Consider the following 24,281-nt stretch of genomic DNA (forward strand, 5'->3'; position numbering starts at 1 on the left):
GAGATGTGAACTGTCACCACTGCTTTTTCTCCAAAGCTGAAGAATCCCTAACACTGTTCTTAGAAAGGTGCATAAGCAAAGCAAGTTATCTCTGGACAGAAATTTTAGAATAAAATCTCCAATCAAGCACAATAGGATACTTGCTTTGTTAGTGCTAGAAAATTACATTCTATTTACACTGTATTACTTCAGTCAGGATTATTTGAGAATCATTACCTGGCATGAGCTACCATAAAAATCTGTACATGAATAATAAACTAGGTAAACAATACTGATTTATTTTTCATGAACAGGTGAGAACAACAACATTTCTGATGGGAACATCTCATTTGAAGCAAGAAATTTCTTACCTGGCTAGCTTAGTTTTCATATTATAAATACAAAAAGATGCAGAAAAACATGGAAAATGTTTTAATAGACAACACAAAATCTGTATAAAAAGATACAATATTAGGGGTTCAAAGGAAACATATGCCATCCAAGAGAAGGCTGCTTAAAAACAAACAAAAAGCTGGAATGGCTAAGCTGTAGAGAAAGAAGGCTGTAAGAAAATGGCATTCTTCAGTAAGTCTCCCCAAAGAAGGAAAACAGAAAAATACATCCACTATGGCATGATAGTTTTAAAAACAGAACAAAGCAGGTTAAAAGAGATGGAGGAACAATTGCATAAAGCCATAAAAGGCAGCAATAAATTATTTTTCAAACCAATCAGGAGGAGTAAGCCCATTAAGGTGTCTCTGTAGAGCTAATAGAAGATCAAAGGGCAGAAAGTGCTCTTGAAACATATGACCACCACAGAACAGAGATGTTATAAAAGAAAACTGGGATGAGAGCAACTGCTGGGACCAGACAGTGTCCACTCAGGTAATCCAGAAGAACTCAGGGATGAATACAGCCATCAGCTGCAGTGTTCTTGTTCAAACTGCCTCAGTGCCAGAGGAATGAAATACCCCAAATGGACTCGGGAGGACTGCAGGGAGCAACACAGCAATAAGTCTGAAATTTCTGAAAGGCAAACTTGGAGCTGGGTCTAAAGCAAAAAGCAAACCGAGGAATAAACACACTGGCAAGAGCCATCAGTGCCTTTCTAAAGGAAATCAGGCTTCATTAGATTTCTTTCAACAAGCCACTTGAGACAGACAAGAAAGATCCGGCTCATCAAGTCTAAATGCCAAAAAGATATTTAAATAAAGGCAGGATGAGGTAAGGCAGATAGAAACACCTTACGATGGAGTTAAGATGTATTCCCACAGCAAAAGATAAGTTCAAAGACCTATGGAGAGTAGATAAATTAAGCTTATTGATAATTTCTAGCGAATATAACAATCTGTAACAATATACAAGAGGGGATAAACAGTTTTTAAAACAAAGTTTACCATTCACAGGAAAAGAAAAATAAGTAGATGTGTTAAATACGTAAAAGAAGTGAAAAGGGCCACAAAAAGTTCAAATCTCAAACACTGTAAACCACTGTGCATGACCTTCCTGGATTTTTTTTTTTTTAATTACACTTAGTTTGTAAATGAAACATCTTAGATTATAGAATGTGGAAGAATCTCAACAAGATACTGCTTAGCACTAAGCATTAATTACAAAGCAATAAAACTTCATAAGCATCAAAAAAATAATAGATTTTTTAAAATATGAAGTACCTACAGCCATAAATCTATTTAGTTTCTATATTCAATATGATTTGAAAAGCCCAATAATATGTTGATACTTATTAGATTTAATCCTACATGCAGTTTGTCTCATAACAGGTAAAAAACATTATCCAAAAAAAGGGAATGAACCTCACTTCTTGTTTCATTAGAAAGGTTTATAGGAGAGAGCAGTTCTTAAATGAATTTTCTGTCAAGCTGCTTCAGGAACAATATTATCATGTCACAGAATCACAGAATGGTTTGGGCTGGAAGGGACCTCAGAGCTCTTTTAGTTCCAACCCTCTGCCATGGGCAGGGACACCTTCCACTACCCCAGATTGCTCAGGGTCCCATCCAGCCTGGCCTTGAACACTTCCAGGGATGGGGCATCCACAATTTCTCTAAGCAACCTCTTCCAGTGCCTCACCACTCTCACAGGGAAGAATTTCTTCTTAATATTGAATCTAAGCCTGTCCTCTTTCAGTCTGAAGCCACCATCCCTTATCCTGACACTAAATGCCTGTGGAAATAGACCCTTTCCAGCTCTCTTATAGCCCCCTCAGGTACTGAAAGCCCACCAGTAAGGTCATTCTGGAAGTTCTCTTCTCGAGAGAAAGGTAAGAGCTACCTTTGATAACTCATAGACATGCTTCTGTAATGTATTTTAATTTAAAACTGAAATATAACAAAAAGAGATCTCAGTATTCCAGTGCAATTTTTTGTTCTTTCTCCTCCCTTTGCTTATTAAAGCACAGTGAAAGGGAAATCACGATTTTTCACTCCTTCTTTCATATTTAGGCAATACTTTATCCCAACGCTTCCCAGGCATAGGGAAAATGTTACAATGTTTGAACAGAAAAGGAACTCTTCATTTCAGTATCCTTTGTTTCACATGAGACAATTAATCCCAAAACTTGCCACCTCAGGAATAAGAGAAATTTAATCTCCTAGTTTGGGACTTCCCAACATATTGCAGCAGAACAAAATTGGTTAATCCTCCCATGGAAAAAAAAAAATATTCTCCTATGCTCAGCACTCTGTGAAGCATTTATAATACCTCAAAAATGTGTTTAGAAATAAAAGCCGATTTTTTTTCTTCCTTCTACTGACAGACAGATGGTGCTGTAACACCTAAACGGCCCAATGCAAAGGGCAGCATTTATTTAAGAATTTAAATTTGAGAGAGTCAAGCCCATTCATAACAAAATTTGTAAAGCCTTATTTTTCTGTGAGGGAACATCTAACCTCCTTTGTGTTGCCCCATTACATTTCTGCAGTCTTAAGGACAACAACTTTTGGGTACATTCCCACGACTTGCACTATGCATTATCTCTGTGCGTTCTGTGGAGAACCATCGCTGCTGACCCACTCTACAAGAGAGAATTCCCACTGAAAGCACTACAGAATCCTTTGTTTTAATAAGGACATTACCATTAAGTGTGCTGAAAAACATTTAAACTAAAAAGGATGTTGCAAGAGCCACAGAAGGATTTTTTTTTTATGCACAGGTTCTATAACAAAGCAGCTTTTGTTAAAAACACTGAAAAACTATGGAGAATATGGACCCAGTCAAGGATTAAAACCTTCTTTCCCACAGTAACTTCTTGTTTGATACAGAAGCAACAATCATCTACAGAAACTACAAAGACACCAAATACCTTTCCACTATTCTTTCGGGGCTCTCAAACATTCCCTTTGACTTACAGGTATTCTGCCAGAATTGATTTGCAGTAATTTTTAGTCACTTCCTGATACAAATAACATATTCCAACATTTAATGCTTAGTGCACCAAAGGAGAAAAGATGTGGAATACAGAAGATTATCAATCAAGGGAAGCACTGGATTTTGCCTTCTGCCAAGGAAGCAAAAAGCAAACAGCTCCATCCAAGTCACTACTGGAACGCTTGCCTAGCCTTGCATCCCACCTCTATCAAGGCAATACCAGTTCTAAGATTCATTTCCCAGCATGAGCCATGAAGTAAAACATTCTGTTTATTATCACAGCCTGTAAATTGACACTGAATAAGAATTAAAACTGTGAGGAAGTCCAAGTCTTCCGCATGAAAAAACATAACTGAACACAAAAGGACAACAAATTTTACAGCAGCTGGAAATGCTAGATTTAATTATTGAAGAGAAATCATGCAGAGAGTTAGCTGCCTAGCAAAGGTAAAGTCAGGTGAAATTCTCAGTTAATCAACAGAAACAGCCAATAAGAAGAATGCCAGCACTTTATATTCTATGGATGATGAGAATCTGAAAAAAAGTAAGACCAAAAATTCAAGGGGATGACACCACACAATCTTTCAAAAATGACACTTTGAGAAGGCAGGTTGTTTTTCCAATTAGAGTAACAGTTACATTTTACTGAAAAAATTACCAAGGGGTTTGTTTTCCTCAGAACGAAGAATCCTTGTCCACCCATTATAGAAAGTTTTCTGAAAATTATTGTGTGGCACTCTCCACTGCTCTTCTACACACACCATAATGTATGATGTTATGAATAGTTTTGTATTACACATTTCCCCCCATTTTCCTAATTTTTCATGTGAATCTTCCATGCAAAAAGCCCCCAAAACACCAAAAGCAAAACAAAACAGAAAAAAAAGGGAAATCATGTTCCTGGAGCATTCATTGAAAATACTTTACACAAGCATTGAGACATGGTATCCAAATTTTTGCCTACATCCAGTAATGCCATCCAATAGCAAACTAAAGCTTCACTAGAAAGATTAAACAGTTCAGGCCTAAAAACCTTGCAGGTTTACTTACTTAGAATTCTATAAATATGTATATTCACCCATAAATACACATAGAGATTTATATAAGACAGGAGGCATATCCAAGGCAATGGGCACTCCTGTCATAAATTATAAAATAAAGTCAATTAGAGTACAAAATTCCCTCCCCCTCCTCACACCAAATCCAATTATTCCCACAGGTCCGACTCCACAGCAGTCTGCACAGATTATCTAAGACACAGTGAGAATCACCATATTTTTCAAGGTCATTTCTAGAAAACAATCTGGGTGGTAGCATGAAACTACCATAAAGGGGTTCCTCTTCAGGGTTTTCAACTCTGCCAAACACCGAGGCTGAGATTTTGAAAAATATCTAAGAGACGTGCATATAAATCCCACGGACAATGGGGAAAATTTAAGGTTAAGAGGTATATGTTAGAAATGCTCACATTCCCACATTCACTGCAAAAATGTGTGTTTCCTTGCTACCTCACTAGAGAAATAATATCAGTCTTCTCTGAGGCTCAAACACACTGTAAAATGAGTCAGTATGTCTCAGGTTTCCTGGTGACCTCTCCATATGTCTACATGCATAGGTGGAACTACTACTTACAAAGGTAGTGGTGAAAAGACACTAAGTTTCTGAAAGAGAGAAAATTGCCATAAGAAGGCCCAAAAAGAATAGAAAATACTTCTTTTCTATTCCTTTTAGTTTAAATCTATCTCGCTCAGACACTAAGGGTTTACTGCATATCTAAAGTTACAGGACAAACTAGAACAACATGCCAAAAAAAAAAAAAAAGGAAACAAAACCCAAAACTATCCTTGCTTTAGAGACTCTTCCCATGCTTTTGGTCATCCTACTGCCTGGGAAGGGCTCCTCTCCATGTTCTGACCAACGCAGGGTCCCACCACATAGAGATGGAGCAAAGCACAACCAGACCTTACACAGCAAAGTTCACATGTGCTGCAGTTGCTGTTGCTTCTCTGTCTCCTCCTGGACGGGAAAAAATTGATAGGCAGACATTTATCAAACCACTTCTGGAAGGAAAACATCTCTCCTGTAAAACATCTTCTCTTCTGGACCCTGTGCAACTTTTAAAGCATCACCTGACAAACAACTTCTTGCATCACATTTCTAAGGTGCAGTTTTCAGCACAGCAGTGCCTTCCCTGTATTACCTGTCTCCCTAGGCTTTTCCTTCTTCTTACAGTGACCATCCTTACCCATTTACAAGCAAATACTGTACAATTATATATAACTACAGAACTTGGTTATGAAGCTTATCTGAATTTCCCCCTGCTTTCTCCTGCCTCTGTGTGCTCCAAATACCAGACTTGAGGTTTAAATGATGACAAGATAATTTGCCTTTTATTTTAAAACTGCCCTTGCACCACAGTGCAAACCTCTCCAAAATCTGACTCGGATATTGTAAGGCTCATCTTGGTCATGACTTTTAGAAGTGGAGAATTACAACCAGGTAGCAGTAAACACACTAAAGATCTTTCAAAAGATAATTTGGGATCGAATTTTTGCTGACTCAATGTTACATGGATTATTTCATATGTGATATGAAACACCAGACTTGCAAGTCTGATCAAAAAAAATGAAAAATGGGTAAGAGTTCTTTCCTCATCTCTCATCTGAGGGCCTTTATCCCTCCTCAACCAGTCTCATCTCCTTTCTCCCCAGAACTCAGGTGGCAAAACTTTCTTCTGATCTGAACCACACATGGCCGTCCCAACCATTTCTTACAAAAACCTGCAACTAGTCATTACCAGAAGCCCAAAATGTTTTTAAATGTGATCAAACCCACATCTGCATATATCATTTTACTGGGCTAAATGTTATAGGATCACTCTATTTTCCAAGAGATTGTTTAATCTAGTTGTCATGCACAGGATCTGTTCACTTTCTGCAGCTGTCACATGTATTAGGAAATGGATGGAACATGGCTGTCTTAGGTTACAATGTAAGATGTAACCAAAAGGATGTATTCTATCACTGTCTGTTAAAACCAGGTGGGGAAGTGTTCTTTATCTCTTCCATGACACATCCCTGATAACTCCCTCCTGAGTGACATCTTCTGTTACTGAGCTATCAAGCCTCACTGCCTGACCCATAAAATTACATCATCCCATTGTGAGATGCTCCGCCCAGGGGGAGGAACCAAACATTCCCACCTGGATATAATCTAAGGTTTGGAACACCACAGGCAGCCCTTACCTACTGGGTTCCCAGAGGACAAGAGCTACGTAACCACCACTGGACCCTCAGAGGAAGACCAGACCCTGCTACAGGATCACTGCTTCAACAGAACCACATCTATCACTTCAGGAGGACTGCAGCCACCATTTAATCTGACTGCTACCACCACCCTGACCAACAGGGTGTCAGGTTGTACTCTGACTCTGTCAGGGTTTCTGTACTATTGCATTTATTTTAATTTTCTTATTAAATTGTCGTTCTGATTTGGAGCCTCTCACAGGTTCGCTTTCAAACTACCAGAAGTTCTGATTGTTAACGTGGATTCAGATGGATATGACTAATGGTTCCTCTTTCCACAAAGGAACACAACACTGACTCAAGTCTGCCACTGACATCAGGTTCTTTAAACGTTTGCTAGAATCCAGTACTCTCCTATCCTCAGTTTTTACCCCTGTGGAAATCATGCTGGATTAAAGTTTTTTCCAAGCCAGTAACAAAACTAAACTGGATAAACAGACTGCTGATAAATTTGAGTACACCAGCTTCCATTTAAGTTCCACCTGATGAGTTAAATGTCTTGAGCCACCACCACAGACACAGCACAGACTCAAACCAGCATCAGCCTAAAGTATCAGCCAACTCCCATCCTAGAGACTTGTCACAGCAAAACTCAGAGCTATATTAAAAATGTAAGTTGATGCTCTGTTTAAATTTCTTCCAGACACCATAAAAGGTATCTTGAGGCTGAACTACGCCTAAGAGTGAAGTTGTCACTGAACAACTGTATTAACAGATAGCCTGTATTTATATGACAGAACCCTTCGTTTCTCTCACGTTTCCTACATACACACACCCCCGTCTGCAAATAGTTTGCATTCGAAGGAAAAAAGTGGGCTGTTCATCTAATCAATAATGCCATGTCATGCATGGAGCTTCTGCATAAATCCAGAGCAAAAGATGTCAAGCATGTCCCAGTCCACTGATTATCAGGCAAGAGAGTAAAAGGATGCACTTTTCATCTCCACAGGACTGTCGCCAAACCCTTGATGTAATAAATGAAACATGCCTGCTATTTCACCATTGCAAAACGGTACTGGAGATACCTTCCAACATCTCTGTTTGCAGGAGGGGGTAACTAGCTCTAGATGAAGTGCAGATATGTTATTAGACAACGCACAGCTTGAATCCCAGGGCCAACACAGATGACCTTTAAAATATAAGCACTGTCTAAGACAAATATGCTTTCATCTTTGGGGAGTATTTTTTCAAGTAAAGATTTAAGAGGAAAACAGTTTAGAAATACGTTAAGCACAAATGTGCCTTCAATCTCTTAATGCTGCATTTTAAAAACAAAACCACAAGTAATATCACACGCCAGAAGACAGACAAAGTACTCTTTAAGTACAATATTAGTGAATTGAGAGAGATTTAGCTTCATTTTCATTTACCCAATAATTAAAGCACAGGGAAAGATGATCCTACATTGGAGATATGACCGAAGTGATTCAGAAAACAGGCTTGTATTTTTGTTACAAGTAATACAAGTTTATTACAAAAACAGAGACCATCATTTCACTTTAGATTCCCTTAAGTGGGGTGAAAATATGAAAACATAACTAAACCACACTGAGGCATGTAAAACATAAGAAGAATGGGTTTAGAGAGGGATTAGTTAAACAGCAGATGATACAAAAAGAAAAAAGAAAGTAATTTCTCATTTTGCACTTCACAAGCTGTTACCACTTATCTTCAGCAAAGTGGTTTTTCTCAGACCTGTATCTTGACTGTGATGCTAAGCAGCTTTAACACATACAGTGATACTTGCTAAATGGAAAAGAGCAGCATTGGTATGATAAAATTCTTTCCCCTACAATCTATGGCGTGCAGATTTCAACAAGTTCTGAGCTGCTCTGCTCAGCCCAGCCTCTTTTTCCATCAAAGTTACTGGCAAACTTATCAAATCACCCTACGACTGGAAAGCGCTTTTCAGAGTGGAACCTCCTGAAGCCTGAAAAGCCCCTATCACACCCTGGAATCCTCAAACACAGTGGGATGGTTATGCTTTTGTGTTTTGCTTTTTTTAAACAAGATTTCCTTTCTTACCTCAAATTCAGCATGGCGGTTAATATCCTCTGCCCTCTGTCTGCTCAGGATAAATTCTGCTTCATTAGCCACTCGTACCAGATGCTCCTTCATGGTTTGACTCAGCAACCTGAGCACAGAGAAGATTTAACAACTGCCTTAAGAGAATGAAATCCAAAAATAAAAATCTGTAAATACAGTATAGATATGCAAATATGTTGGGCTCGCATGACTGACTTTATTGTGTTAAGAAAACAGTGTAAATAAGGTTGGAGGGTAATACTATGGCAACTAGTAAAATTGTTATTTCTATATAAACCGAAGTAAATATTAAACAAAACATAAACACTCTAGACAGTCATTTGTTTTACCTGAAATAGAGACATGCAAAAAAAAAATCTTTCACATACCCCACAACATAAAGTAAGCAGTTTATTCATATAAACAGCCACAGTTAAAGCTCCAACATAATTGATGTAAAATCTAAATAAAAAAATGCAGTGCAATATAGTTTTTCCTCCAAACGCAAGATTGAAATTTTACGGTAAGTATACATTTAAGTAATATTTTCAGGATTATAAAACATTCTCAGTCTCACAAATGAAATGCTAAGATATACATTGTTCCAGGTTATGTACAGAATAAAGCTGTAATTCAAACTGAGATTTCTGAGGCCTTCATAAACCCTGAGTTTATGAATGGCAGCAGAGCTGACAGATTGAATTACAACCCAATTACTCTCTGAGTTCACATATTGTTACTAAAAACATTTCCTTTTTAATTAGTTACATTGGGATTCATAAAGTTAAAACTGGCTATACAGGAGCCACACTGTTTTAGAAGATGCACATTTCCATAGGATCACTCAAAGATACACCAGATAAATCCATTACATGCCCTACTGATTAATTCTTTAAATTATATGTTATTAAACCCTTTTTTTTTAATACGGCTTCCAGTTGTAGAAAAAAGAGCAGCAGAACACAAATTCACTAGCTTGCCTTGCACATATAAGCTAACATACATTTCAACAAGTTCAGAGTCTACTTTACAACCACAGGATTTACTATGCAGGATGCCTTCTAATGCATCCAATGCTAATTTTAACCCCAGTAATTTATTTATCTGAAATAAGGCTCCACCTGTCTCTATGTTTGAAAGGGTGATGCTCTGCTGTCTCTTTTCCTATGCTATTCAGAATTCCACCCTTGCAGGAAACTTGAAGGTCACATGCCTGCTCCTATGAGAAGAAATCCAGAGGCAGAACACCTGAAGCTCTTTGTTCACTGCCCCTCTCATTACAAGGCTCAGACAGACAGCAGCACAGCAGCCATGTGAGGCAACGAGCTCACAAACCAGCCAAATTGGTGGATTACTGTCTCCCCATGGATGAAGTCTTGAAATAAGAAATAGGCACAGTTCACTATTTGAGGTGTGACTTCACCTTCTGTTTGGGGAGGCTTTACAAAAGCCACTGGTTTAAAACCACATTACAACTGGTTTTATTTTTTTTCTATTTTTAGTCACTGTTAGAACGGAAGGAGCTGTTGAGCAACAAAAAGACAGTTCTGCCAATTTATCTGCATGAATTAGTGATAAACCCACAACAAGAAATTTTGTATAACCAATTGCATAGTCTGGGCAGGTTTCAAGTCTTTGACTCCTTCTCCATGATCTCCAGTAGCACATTCAAATCTGATACAGAAGCATTTAAATAAACTTTTTTTATTGAACTAAGAACTGTTTAAAAAATTAAGGGGATCATTAATGCTCATATAGTATGATAATGTTACATTACATTAATGTAATAATTACATTATTACAAGTTGCATGTAACCCAGTTGGACAGTATTCCATTATTTTCCTTGAGTTTGTCAATACCAATATCTTCTGCTAGCTTGATCAGACTTTGAAAAACACCAGCTGTCCTCTAAAAGGTCTACTTTTAATCTAACACCAACTATGCTCTGTGAGTCCCACTTTTCTTCCATCTGTTTAAGAAATCACCCTATATAATAATTGTTTTAACACTTTACAACATGGTTTTCTGTTTTATCTACCAAACATAACCAGTAAGGAACCCAGCATTTGCTATGAATCTCCAGAGATGATGGATGTGTTCCAAACAAAGCAAAGAACTACATTCCCTCACACAGGAACAACGTTGTCCGAACAGACCAGAAGGGTACCTAGTGAAAACAAACACACTTCAAGTATCAGGAAGAGCTTTGTCTCCTATGGATCAGTTGTCACCCCCACCTCTCCCTACTAAACCCACACACTTTCCTCACTTTCCCTATGATATTCCACACAGGGGTAGGCCAGGTAGGCAGATAGAACTGAGACATGATTTTTCTTTTTTCTTTTTTTTTTCCACATTCAAGAACTTTAAATTTTAATCTTTCTTTTCAGTTCAACCTTTTCCAAACACTTCATATGCTTGGATTAACTTCCTCATAACAAACAATTCAAGTTGTCCCATCATCTAGGGCAGTCTGGAGTTCCTTTATGAAAACAGTATCCACATACATGGCATACCACTCAGATTTCTATGCTGAATTTACCACTTCAGTTTCAGTATGGAACTTCACAAACTAAATATATATATCGATACATAAAGGTAAGGATGGCACGATATAATAGAGAATTCTGTAGCCACCACTAAAAATCAAAGGCAAATATGAGCTCACAGCACCTGTATAAATGAACACATCTCTGCTTATATGTCTAAAATGAAGTTTTAATCACCTACTAAAAAATAATTTTGGGAACCTTGACAGCTGCTACTTTTCCATTTAAGGGAAACAAAATGTTGAACAGAAATTTGTTAAGCGTAGCTCACTGCTCTCAATAAAACAACTGTTCCCAGGCGAGCAGACCACTGTGGAGGCAAGGACAGGAATCTGACTCTTGCTGAAATATTAGTTCAACTCCAAACTACACACAACACCTTTTGTACATGTGGGGGAGCCTATAAACTGAATTACCTAGATCAGTAACTTTGAGAGACAAACGTTTTCTTCTTAAGGAAAAAAATGTTTAGAAACATCTGAGTCTCCTCACTAAGACAGTAAGTGCACTTCATGGATTTAAAGGATCCTAATGGTCCTGGCTAGTTCCTGCTCTGGCCTCTATGCAAATTGATCATGAATATCTTCCTGAAAACAAATTCATTTCCTCCATCAAGTCTGTACCCCTTGTTTGAGCTACAGCATATTTTCCAGAAAGATTCCCCCCAACTTTGGTTTTGTTTGGATTTTTGTTTTAAGGTTTGAAGCTTATAGAATCACAAATTGGTTTCAGTTGGAAGGGACCTTAAGGATCATCTAGTTCCAAACCCCTGCCATAGGCAGAGACACCTTCCTCTAGATCAGGTCGCTCAGAGCCCCATCCAACCTGGAACACTTGCAGGGATGGGGCACCCACAGCTTCTCTGGGCAACCTGTTCTAGACCAAAATGATATTTTACACCATGTTCTCCTATAACAAAGTTTTATTATAAGGCAATTAGTGTTAATTAAAACAAACAAAGACCAAAAAGCTACAAATGAAAATTCCCTAACTATAATTGTCTGCTTATATCCTGTTTTTTTTCCCCAGCAACTAGATTACATTAGTTCTTTTTTTGTTAAATAAAAATGTTATCTAAAACATATTAAATACATTTTTTTACAGCAAAAGGATATCTTTTCCTTTCTTTGAGTAAACAGACTGAATTTTTTGTCTTTTTCAAAGTATGGACACCCAAGATGAAAGATAACCTCAAGTCTAATAGTTTCCTTCTTGCTGATGCTTCGTAATCTCTGTATGCAGACAGACAGACCATGCTTGCCTTCTACTATCTCACATATCTGCTGATTTTTTCCATTACTATTAAACACCAAAATACTGTTGAATGTGCTGATTCACATTCCACCTTCCTGACAGATTCTCTTCTCATTTGTTTTTATTTATGACATGCTAGAGAATTAAGATTATTTTCTTCCTGATCTTAATACAAGAAGAATGTGGATGGAGCATGCATGGACATGTTCTGTAGAAGTTAGACATTATATCTATGAGTGTAAAGGCTCTGGATACCAGGGCTACTCTTCTGTTTGCAGTGCACACCAGATTCAAGGTCTCAGACCGACTTTTCTTCCCAAGCACTTTTTTTCCAGACTGAAGTATTTTAAAACATGTGCTTAACCTCGAAAAGATGAGCAGCCTAGTAAAAACAAGCAAGTGGATGGATTCCATGCTGGAAGTTAAATATATACTTGCATACTTTGCTGGGTCAGGAATGAAGTGCTAAACCACTGAGAGGAGTTCCAGCCAAATGCATGAGATAGACTGATTTTCATTGTTATGCTGGAAGAGAAAACCATGAGACAAAGAACTAAAAGTCTTCCTCTGATTTCTGGCTGCTGAATGCTTAGATGAGCAAGTAAAAAAGCCAAACTTCTCCTTACAACTAGCAGAAATTAGGAGGTACAAGAGGCAAAAAAATCTGGGTTAGCATTACTGATGTCCAACAATTATCAGTTTTAGTCAGAGTATGAAAAAAAGCTTTGTAGGTGACACTGACAGCAGCTGTTTAGGCATCAATCTATCACAAAATACTGCTGGGAGAGACTGTGTATGTTCCAAGTGCTCCACAACAGAGAACTCTGAGACAGCCAAGCAAGGTAAGCTCTCCTACTTGCACTCCTTCCTCATAAACCCGGCATGCAAGAGATTCTCTGACTTCAAAAGGGGATATGTTCCTCATGGATACACATGGACTTTTATGGGATCTGACTGTTCAATGTGCTAAGTGGTGGAATTACTGTTGCAAGGAAGTTTTACAATCGCACTGTGGAACACAGATACTTTACAGATACTGGACTGAATTCTCAAAAAATATAGTTAGTCCATAAAGTCTTGAATACTAAAGTTTGAACACATTTATTGCCTTAAAATAGGAGAGGGAAAAAACCACAAAAAACAACAAAGCCCCAAGACTGTGCAGACTCACCAAAATGCTGACTTGGACATGCATTAGCATTAAATGAAACAGCACTTTGAAAAGGCAGCTGAGGGGGGGACACACCAATCCCATCTTTTCTACTAAGGAAAGCCTCTTAGGACATGTAAGAGCCCATTGAAAACTGTTGTGTTCACATTTCAGAGCTGCTGCACAGTGCTATGAGAGATGATTTCTGAAAATGTCCCATCAGATGGCAATAGTACAATACATGTGTACACACACAATACAGCATAGATATCTTCTTGTTACTCTTGCATTAATCTATTCTTTTAAAAGCAGATGTTACCAAAAACTTTCTACATTAAAAAAAAAAAAAAATTGCAGAATTCCCACGTGCTCAAAAGTGGTTTGTGAATTTCCTTTTTCATAGACCCAGCAAATTAATTATGTATTCTCACAAGCAAACCCTACCTTTGTCACGTACATACCCTTCAAAACTCAGTGAAATAAAAAAGTGTTTTAAAAAAGGTCGTGTGCATCACAGTACACCTTAGCGTGCACACATGCACACAAAAAAATTAGGTAGCATCAAGACCCCACACAAGTCAACTTATCCACCTCTGAAATACATCCAGGTTACAATTTCTAATTTTCAACACATTTAAAATGTTGTTTAAAGTCTAGCCTAATGATCTTATGTATTCAAATTCACACATTAACAGATCTGCTTTTTTTTTTTTTTTAAACAAACCAAAACAATAACATCAAAACTCAGGAAAGAAATCACCAAAAATCTCTTTTACAAAATGTACCACTTAAACACAAAGGGTTGCTAAAACTCAAAAAGCAAGGAAATGTGGACAACACTTCTTTTCTCTCACAAAACAAGACTGAAGTGCAGGTTCTGTGTTATCAGAATCTCAGGACAAGGAGGCTGCAGCAAGGGGAGCAGACTGGCAGTAATCAATTCTACTTTGGACCTGACTGCATTTATCATTTTTCTCCAGAGCCTTTTTTGGTCAATTATGCACAAAGTCTGTCAGTTATCATCCATTTTTTCATTAATAGCTGTATTTTTCTAACTATTTTCCATCACAGCAGTTGCTCCTATGGCAACACAATCCTCCACCATTCATTCCTTGAGAGTGACCACAGCGTTGCAAGCGAGAGACACTTGAATGGGGCAGCTACATCTGTCCCCCATTTTCCATTCGGAAAGCATCCAAAGTAATTGGCCATCCAGCTTGATTGCCAAGTATTTCAATATTAAAAATATTTGCATCCATGATCAGTCAAAAGCAATACATACAATTTAAGACAAGGAAAAGCAGGTGACATATGTTTAAATTTTCTTAGTACAATTCTTAAAAAAAAAAACAGTTATAGAAATATAGATGATTACAGCATTCCAGCTTTTATACTATTAGACGTTATGTACTGAGAGAATAATACCAGTTGGATTTGGTTGTTTCTGGAGAGGTATGGGACTTTGTTTCAGTTGGTTGATGGAATTTTTACTTGCTAAGGATGTTAAATTTGCATTCTGTTTGCCTTCCTTTTTCTCCCAATAACTTCTGAATTAATTGCATAATTCCAACAAATATTTTTAATAGAAGGCTATAGTGTCTCAAAAATAATAATTTTAAATCCAAGGGAGCACAAAATCCCTTGCAAGTTTCCTTTGGGAAAAGAAAAAAGAAAAAAAAAGGCTATTTTTAACTACATTGAGAGACATATTAGAAAATGCTCTGATATTCTCTGAGGGGAGAATTTTGATTAGATTTCATCCCTCGTTAGACAACAGAGAACGCAGTAATAAAAAAAAGCTACAGAAAAACAAACATGGATACACTTGTGAATCCTTATGTTTTGTGTTGCCTGGTTTGGGTAAGGATTTGAAAAAGCAAAGGCAAAGGAAAGGAAATTATATATGGATTCTGCTAGTTTAATGAGGTTGTCTTTCAACCAAACATTTTGTGACATTTTTTTAAAGCAACTGCTGTGTAAATATTCATTTACAAGTATATAAAAATGTAAACATAGAACACTCTTTTATAATTCTTTAGATGGCCAAGAAAACTGTGTTTGAGAAAATTTAAATTAAGCATCTTCAAGAGCCTCTTCAACTGAAAATTGGAAAGAATAATTGCTGCAGCATGCTTAGGAGACTGATCCCTCAACCCCTGCCATGCCAAACCCATTATCACTCCAAAGGGGATAATAACTGTCATGCCTGGGCTCGAGCTCGAGTACGTTTGTTAGTGCCCTGACTGATACAGAAAACAAGGTCCAGCATAAGAGATGCTTCACACTAAAGTGTGCTAATGAATCACAGCGACAGCAGAGAGTTTTAACCTTCACAGAGCACAGGAGCTGCTCGCTGGCTAGTCAAGTACAGGAAATAAAGCTCTAGCAAAAGAGGCATTTGTACATGCAAGGAAATAAAACAAAGCTGTGCTTGTTTTAGCTCATAAATAATAGCTCCCCCATCTTGTGCATAAGGAGGAAACATAATTAGTTCCAGGGTGCAAAAATGAATCAGTCTGGGCACCTCAGAAGTCTCCAAAGGAGAGGGCTGGCCATGGCAGTGAACTAGATCCCACCTAGAGGATGGTTCTGGTGAACAAATTCCCTCACCAGTAAGTTCTCAGGTTCAGGCTCCAAAACAGACTCTCCCTAAAGGGAGGACCCAAAGGTGAAAGGCAAGCACCAAGAATGAAATCCAGACTGACAGAAGTTCAGCAGGCTAAGGAAAACACTTCACAAGCTATCCTTCTCCTGCACAGATGGCTTGGTACGTGCAGGAGCCACGGGTACAGGCACCTTTTTAACAAGGTTTCAAAGAGCATTAATAGTGTTCCCAGACACTACAATAACAGAGAACAATACTTACTACTTTTTATTAAAACCAGATTAATGTTAAACGCAGCAATGTACTGAAACTGATGTTTCTTTTCCTGCACAGAAAGAGGTTATTCTCAAATACTTGCTCCTTTACCTTTTCACTAACATTCTGGAGCTACCTGGTATTCTACGCCGGCTTTTTTCTTTTTACTATGCTTGTAACCTGGATTTCAAAGCTTCAGTTGTGTATTTCAGTTTTAGGCAGGTTTACAGTTCCGTATTTCCACATACTACCCTCCTGTTTAGAGATTTTCTTTCAGTTCAAAACTCAAGATTTCACCGGGCACAAACAAATCAGTTCTGCTCTACACGTGAAGTGGGCGTGATCTACCTGGAAAGGCAGGGAGCAACTCTTCTGTGGAACACATTAGTTACTTGTGAACATGAGGAAGTTCAGAGCAACACATTCTGAATGCAGCACACACACTGCAGATCTTACGAGTCCCAGAGGCAAACTTTCTGCACATATTTCTGTCCAGGGAATCCTAGCCAAAACATAGCAAGCCTAAACATAAAACTTCCAACCGCTATGAGAGAGAGAGGTACATTCATACCTTTCACATAAAAGCAAAAAATACATTTGAAAGCAAGCAGAAGAAGAGATTTACATCTCCCCTTCTAGACCTCTTCCAGAAAGATTTTTCAGTCATCTTATATGCCCAATAAACAAAACCAGTAGAACACACCTCAAGCTGGGATATCCTATGACATTGTTAGTCAAAAAAAACTAGTAATAAATACTGGGAATAAAACTCTGGTTTACATAGGATGACCAAAGTCCCCCAACCAAGGCAGCAGACAACAGCAATTCTGTGATTCCACAAATTCCAGGCAGTTCTTCCAGTCCTTAATTTTATTTATTCTAACTCTCATGTCATGGTGCCCTACAGACATCCTTCCTTTACGTGCTGAACCAGTTCTGTCCTTTCTACAACTACCTTGTCTTCTTTTCTTGTGCACTTGTAGAAACAACTTAAAATTCAGCTTTTACTATACAATTATGCAGCTAAAGTCTAAATCAATATCGTGCAGATATTGCTTTAAGTTTTAGTTAAAAGACTTCAGCTTTTGGAATTTCTAAGATTACAATGCTATGGCAAAAATACACAAAAAATAGCAAATAGAATAAATTCAAGGTCTAAGATGTTTTAGCCCAAGTGTTAGCATATGTGCAAGAAAAATAATGTGAAAACTGCATAAAGAGAAGGAAAAAGTAGTTCTGGATTATAGTTCCTGTCATTTGAGGGATAATAGTTTCATTTTAGTGAATGCTGCAAAGCCACAAAGCACCGCAATGACCAATTCAGCAATAACTGTAAAGGCTCCTATAAACAGCAATGGAGGAAAATGGAGACAGATAAAAGGAGCCATTTTTAAGAAATTAATCCCCTCTCCTCTTCACCATAATGAATGTTATGTTCCCACTTAAAAAAAAACCCAACTCTGCTACAAGTCAGAAATGAAATGAAGTAACAATTACACAGACATTTTCTGCTAACCAAAACCACACTTTCCAGTCTTCAAGGGATCATTTGTCCCTGAGACAACCACTCTGCTCAGGCTAGACTCTAAGTTATTGATGTTGTTTATGGAGGTGGGGGAGTGATTCCATCTGTCTGTGATGGGCACTGCAGGTTCTGAAGAGAAAACAGTCAATTCCAAACAGTTTACTGATAGAAAGCCTGACCTGGACGAGCTGAATAGCTGCTGGGTTGACTGCCATGTACAGCTCGGTCTCAGCAACTGATTTGTCCATGATAATCATCTTTACACAGATGAACCTTACATTGTGGTTTACATGTGTGTGGGATCTCTATGTTATCTATGCTAATAAAACATTAATCAAGGGCCAAATTTATAGCAGGCATTTTGTAAGTAAGGTCAAGACAGGTCAGCCTCACATAATAGGAAACAACTATAGGCTAGATCTTAACACCGTAACTGAACACCCTTGTTACTTTACCTTGGCCCTTGGGATCAAGACTAGTAGCAAAATGTTTTTTCTGCCTCAGAATGGTGTTTCCCCTACCATAAACTGAAATGCAACCATTAAAACCCATTAAAAAGGCCATTATTTTTATGTATCTTGAGAACATCTACATCTTAAGAAAGAAAAAACTCTCATTTAGCCATTTTCCCCATTGCTGCAATGATAAAAAAATATTTTTATAGCGTATTAATTTATGTGATAAATGATTCCATTTTTAGTTCAGTACCTAATCACATAACATTTATTTTCTATTTGCATTCTTACTAGCTGAAGTTATTCATAGCTGAACTTAGTTTTAAATAAGTGGCATTTCTTAAAATACACCTTAGCTAACTCATTAAGACATCTGTAAAAAAATCCTTTAGAAAAAAAGTAAATATTGTTCTCTTATTGCTCAACAATCAATTCATAATGAAGAAAATATTGATGGTTCTGAACACTGACTATAAGTCAAAGAGCATGGCCTCATCACCTGCTCTGTCATTTTCTGTAAGTTCCAATAATATACATATAAAGTTATGGATAGAACATTAAACTAATTGGTAATATTAAGAGATTTTTTTTTTTTCCTTAGAGGGACACTCTTCCTTTCTACTTTATGAGATAGATCAGAAATAAATGAGCAAACTGGAATCTAATTTTTGAGACAGAGGCTTATCTCACAATTCCTAGCAGTAATGTCTTTCAAATATCAATTCCCCTTCTCAAGAGATTAGCTGAATACAAATTATAGTCTCAACATTAACCAGTACACAAGGACAGGAAGAAAGAAAATCCACGACACACAGATAAGCAAAGTGTTTAATGAAACTAAAGAGCATTAAGATTCTGCAAAATCCCATATTCAGAATTAGAACTGAACCAAACTACTAAAAAACATGAAACCATGCTCATAAAACGCAAAGAAAATTACACAAAAAGGAAGAGGAAAAATTATTTTTTAGAAAGTTTTGAAGCACACAACTTCCTTAAGGCTAAGGCAGAGGTGCTACCAGATATTGTGACTTACCTTCCTTCATTGACAAGCTCAATAAAGGCAAGGCCAGCATTCTTCTGTATAGAGTTTTGCCACTCCTGGGGAAAGACAAAAAGAAGAGAAAACTAGCTGTATAAAAACAATACTCAGAAGAGGTATTTTCAGAGATAAAATCATACACTTCCTTTTCAGTTTTAGCAACTTACACCACCATCAGCTAACACACGAAGCATTAATTGTTTGCTGATCAGGCAGCAATGAATGCCAGCATGAAGAACCAGGGCAGCATCACTTACTTAAGGTCCTATTGTGGAGAGAAGAAAATCCAAAAACATCCCACAAAGGATTTCATCATTTTCTTTTGCTATGTGATGTAATAAGCCTGAACTTAGCTGGTTCAGTGATGCTTTTTGCCTTACTGAACCATGATAATGCTAGAAACTGTTTCACATTAAGGCAAGGCTCATTCCTCAGACACAAATTTCTCTCGCAGCCTAAACTCTAGTAGGCATATTTCCCAATAATAATCCTAATTTCAGCATCACACAGTCATCTCTACTTATTAAAAAAAAAAAAAATCTGTTAACAATCCAAATATTGCACCATTAACACACAATGTTTTATAAAAATTTAACATTTTTAACACACTGAAATTATGCGAATGGCAGATGAACATGCACTGCCTTAAATCATGCACATTCCTTAAATCCAGCTGAACCTTGAATTAAGCAAAATTCTACACCTCTTAAACATGTAGGTGGGTTTTGCCTGGCCCCCACAAGAGACACAGGTGAAAGCAACCAACTCAGATGACCTATCACTGGGGCTTGTTACCCTCATTTGAAAGATGAGAAGAAAACAAGATTAGTTAAGAAACAGACAAAGTAGATTTTTTAATCCTAGACCACATAGGAACAAGTTAACCTAGTTAAAAATCAGAGTAGTAAATGTGTGCACCTTATCTTTTGGGGAAAATGTAGAGGCAATTTGATAGAACAGGACAAATATAGCTCTTGATTTAAACTCTTCAACTCTTCTAATCTAATACAAAAGACTGATTCTGCAGCAGATAGTTAAGGTTCATGTGCTTTTACACATCAGCTTTCTTGATTTCTTACTCTTTGTTCTATGAATAATAATCCTAATGATTATCCGCATCACTACTTCTGCTAGTGTGGTTATTTTCAAAAAATCTCATCAGCTCCAAGGCAGGCAAAAAGTTCAAAACTGCAAACATGTCTTAAATTTCAGATTTCTGAAAGTAGGAGGTTTTTAATACACAGTGTCAGAGTGCATTTTTTGCTGTTCAGTGTTGCAGAATTACCTCTCAGTGAGACAAAGGCTTGATCAGACACACACTAAAACAATGTTATTCTTCACAACTTAAATTCTGCTCCTCTGCCCCCACCCAAGAAAAAAAAAAAAAAAAAAAAAAAAAGGATTTCCAAATTTCAAATGCAGGGGAGAGATTATAACTGATTTCTCAATTTGTCTTTCCAGGCCCAAGACATGCTTATCATGTTTATCATGCTCATCATGTTTAAGCTGCAACAATGTATTACAATTTTCAAGGAGTCAGAATTAAAAGGAGAGTAATTGGAACTTGTAACATATTATTCATCACGAATTATAAATGTATTCTAGTGGAAAACAAAAAAAGCCTTTTATAGTTTCTAATATTCAAACAAAATAGCACATGCAAATAAACCTTCTAAGAGATTTTTAAATGTAGTATCAGGTTATAAATATTTAGCTTTATATGATGGTAACTGAAACTATCTTGTTAGCTGAAGCGTGAGAAAACTCAAGAAAAGCAAAATAATTTTTTCCACTTATGACACTGTCCATCTGTTGTTCTGCTCTCTAAAGAGCTTACAACAATACTTGAAAATTTAATTGGTGAAGATGGAGGCTGCCAAAATTGAAAAGAAAGTGCATTTATCATGATACTTTTCAGCATTTTTCTCTACATCAGACATCATCAAAGAAGGTGTTAGTCTAAACAATTTCATAAATCACAGCTGAACACACCCTAAAGCTTATTTTAATAGTTGAAAGAAAAGACTAATGGTCTTCATCTTTCATGATCCATTCAATATTCCCCCACAGTATATGTTCACTCTCAAACAATTACACTCAGTATACATACTGCATTATTATATCAACATCTTAGTTATCCATCTCCCAAAGGTATTAGGGAAAAAACACGTTAAAAGCTTCAAACTCAACCACTAATGCAACTAAACAACTACAAAACACATTTCAGCACTTTTCTGAGGAAGGACTATAAGGGAAGATCAACCGAGTCAATAATTTCATACCTGTTCTAAGCTGTAGGTAATTGACCATCATTTCCCACAGCTGTAAATGTTTAGTGACCAAGAGACATCATCTACTTTTAATGCTTTTGGTCACTGTACACTCAACAGTGAAGCAGGGGGAAAACCAAGAAGCACTAGACACTATCAAAAATAGCTCCAGTCACTATCATAAGGAGATAAATTAGAAATCACATTTTATACAAATACTATGATAAGGAAATTTCCTAACTCGCTATTATTTCACCTATTTCCTAAGAGAACTATAAACAAGTCCATAAGTACTCTAAGCAAGGACTAAAACCTTTCCTGAAATGGTGCTTCAAACCTCACCTGAATTATAATTTTGTATGGAATAACATACTACATTTCCTTTCTATGCAGCACAACTCTGCAGTGAGCAACATTATATCCCAGTCATCTATAGCTTTAATTTTATATCATCAACAAGTTTCATTAGCACATTCTTACTGAGTGCACAAGGGTCATTAAACAAAAACATTGAACAGTAGTGGTCTTAAACCCCTCATTTCAGAAACTAATAATCTCTTTCAAGGTTGATATTGTGACCTGTTATCCCATTTGAGTAATATTGGGGTTTTTTAATCTATTTTACAGTGGGGTTTTTTAATTAACTCTGACTAATGATCAGTTGTACGACAGCACCAAATGCTCTAATAAAACTCATAAATTACTACATTTACTTTTTTTCTAGGAAACACAAAGACCAACAACATGCACAGACTATAGACTATATGGTTAGACTATAACCAAAGGCCACGACATACGAAACACCACAGCCTGCATTAGACCATAACCAGCAACAATAGGGTAGCAAACAGTCTTTAGTACTTGTACATCCCATTTGATTCTATTGCACCTACATGTGTATGTGTAGCTATCTGTGTATGTGCATGTTTATGGGTAGCCTTCAGATGCATTTAAAAGTCTTTTACACTACTTTATCCTCGTATTTCCTTTTTTAAAAGCCAGGTATATCTCTAATCACATGCCATGATCAGATAAGTGAAGTTCTTTAAAAATTTTTCCAGTGTCACCTCTATTGAAGAGTCATTTTTTCCATTTGTGGTTGGCTTCCTACGCATTCTGAGTAGCCTTGTTCAGATCAAATGCTTCAGGAACCTCAAATTTACCCAAAAAACCTTTTCTACAAGCAGCAGATGGTAGGAGCTAGCTTCAAAACAATGCAGGTGGTTCTTTACACAGTGTGTAAAGAATCTATCACCAAAAGCATGTCATGGTGATTAAAAGTTCAATAGGATCAAGAGGAGACTGAACAAGTACACATGAAGAAAATAAATACATTAATATTGGCTAAATAAACAGAAACTGCATCCAATTCAGAAAACACACTGAGCAGTGAAGAGAGTATTACACTTACTAGTCCCATTTTATTCTTCTTGACCATCTCTTTGTGTCTATAGTCGGAGACAGGACAAGAAGCAAAGTGGAGCCTTTATCTAGCCCAGTACAACCATTCCTAAACTGTAATCACTCAAACAAATGCCAAGAAAATTTTGTTGATACACATTTTTGTTTGTTTGTTAGCTTGAAGTGCTTGCCTGCAGGGCAGCAAACGGACATATTGCTCCTCACCTATACACTCTTGGTAAAGCAATATAATCATATTTCAAACGACTATGGCAGGGGTGTTGGACCTAGATGTTCTTTAAGGTCCATTCGAACTCAAACCATTCCACTATCCTGTGAATACCCCAAAACATACGTTCTTCAGGGTATATACAAACATTTGCAAGACCAACCCATCAGCTGCTCTGATGGCTAAGCAATTAACCATGGATCTTGAACAGAGTATTTAAAACATTTCCAATAGATGAAAACTGCTCTATTTCCAACTGTAGCAAACTGTTCTGCTGCTGTAATTCATATATATCTATATCTATATATATATACACATGCATGCTCCTTAATAATTCATTTTCCCCAGGATCTTATAAAAACATCCTTCTAAAAAGTTTAACGTATTCTACAGTTAAGGATTATATCGAGCAGTTGAAACACACGCTCATCAGCAGGCAAAAAAGAGAGAATTCTTCACTAATCCATCTTTCCCATAAAGCTGGTGGAGTTTTGATAATTTATTTTGGTTATGAAACAAAGGAGAAGGATGACTTTGGTACTGACAACTGTGAATGGAGCACTAAGGAGCAGGGTGGGAAAATGTGTTAACATATAACTAAGAGACATATTATATCCTAGAGTAAAGGTCAAATCTGCATGAAAAACTCATTCATAGAGAGATATACTAATCTTTAAGTGCCTAAAGTAAACTATCAAGAACTTTTCAGCAGTGTTTGCACTTGGTGTCAGCACTCTCTCAGCACCACATCCACTACAGGCTTGAATGAACTCAGCAATAAAGAACATAGAGTGAAAAGTAGATTATATCTCAGCTGGGTTCTTCATAATTAAAAAAAGTTAGACTGCA

General features: G+C 37.1%; 1 protein-coding gene across 4 annotated transcripts in view; it reads right to left on the reverse strand.

Annotated features, from left to right (window-relative positions):
* The window catches only part of LRBA (LPS responsive beige-like anchor protein), a 373,995-nt gene that overhangs the window by 232,949 nt on the left and 116,765 nt on the right, over positions 1-24,281 (reverse strand). For all 4 annotated transcript variants that reach the window (XM_048304274.1, XM_048304272.1, XM_048304273.1 and 1 more), the window contains 2 exons: positions 19,527-19,591; positions 8,697-8,805 (listed from right to left, as the gene is read on the reverse strand). In XM_048304274.1, the coding sequence (XP_048160231.1) occupies positions 8,697-8,805; positions 19,527-19,591 (174 nt within the window). The remainder of the gene's footprint in view (positions 1-8,696; positions 8,806-19,526; positions 19,592-24,281) is intronic.

The sequence above is a fragment of the Corvus hawaiiensis genome, chromosome 5 (genome assembly GCF_020740725.1).
Source record: "Corvus hawaiiensis isolate bCorHaw1 chromosome 5, bCorHaw1.pri.cur, whole genome shotgun sequence".
Classification (NCBI taxonomy): Eukaryota; Metazoa; Chordata; class Aves; order Passeriformes; family Corvidae; genus Corvus; species Corvus hawaiiensis.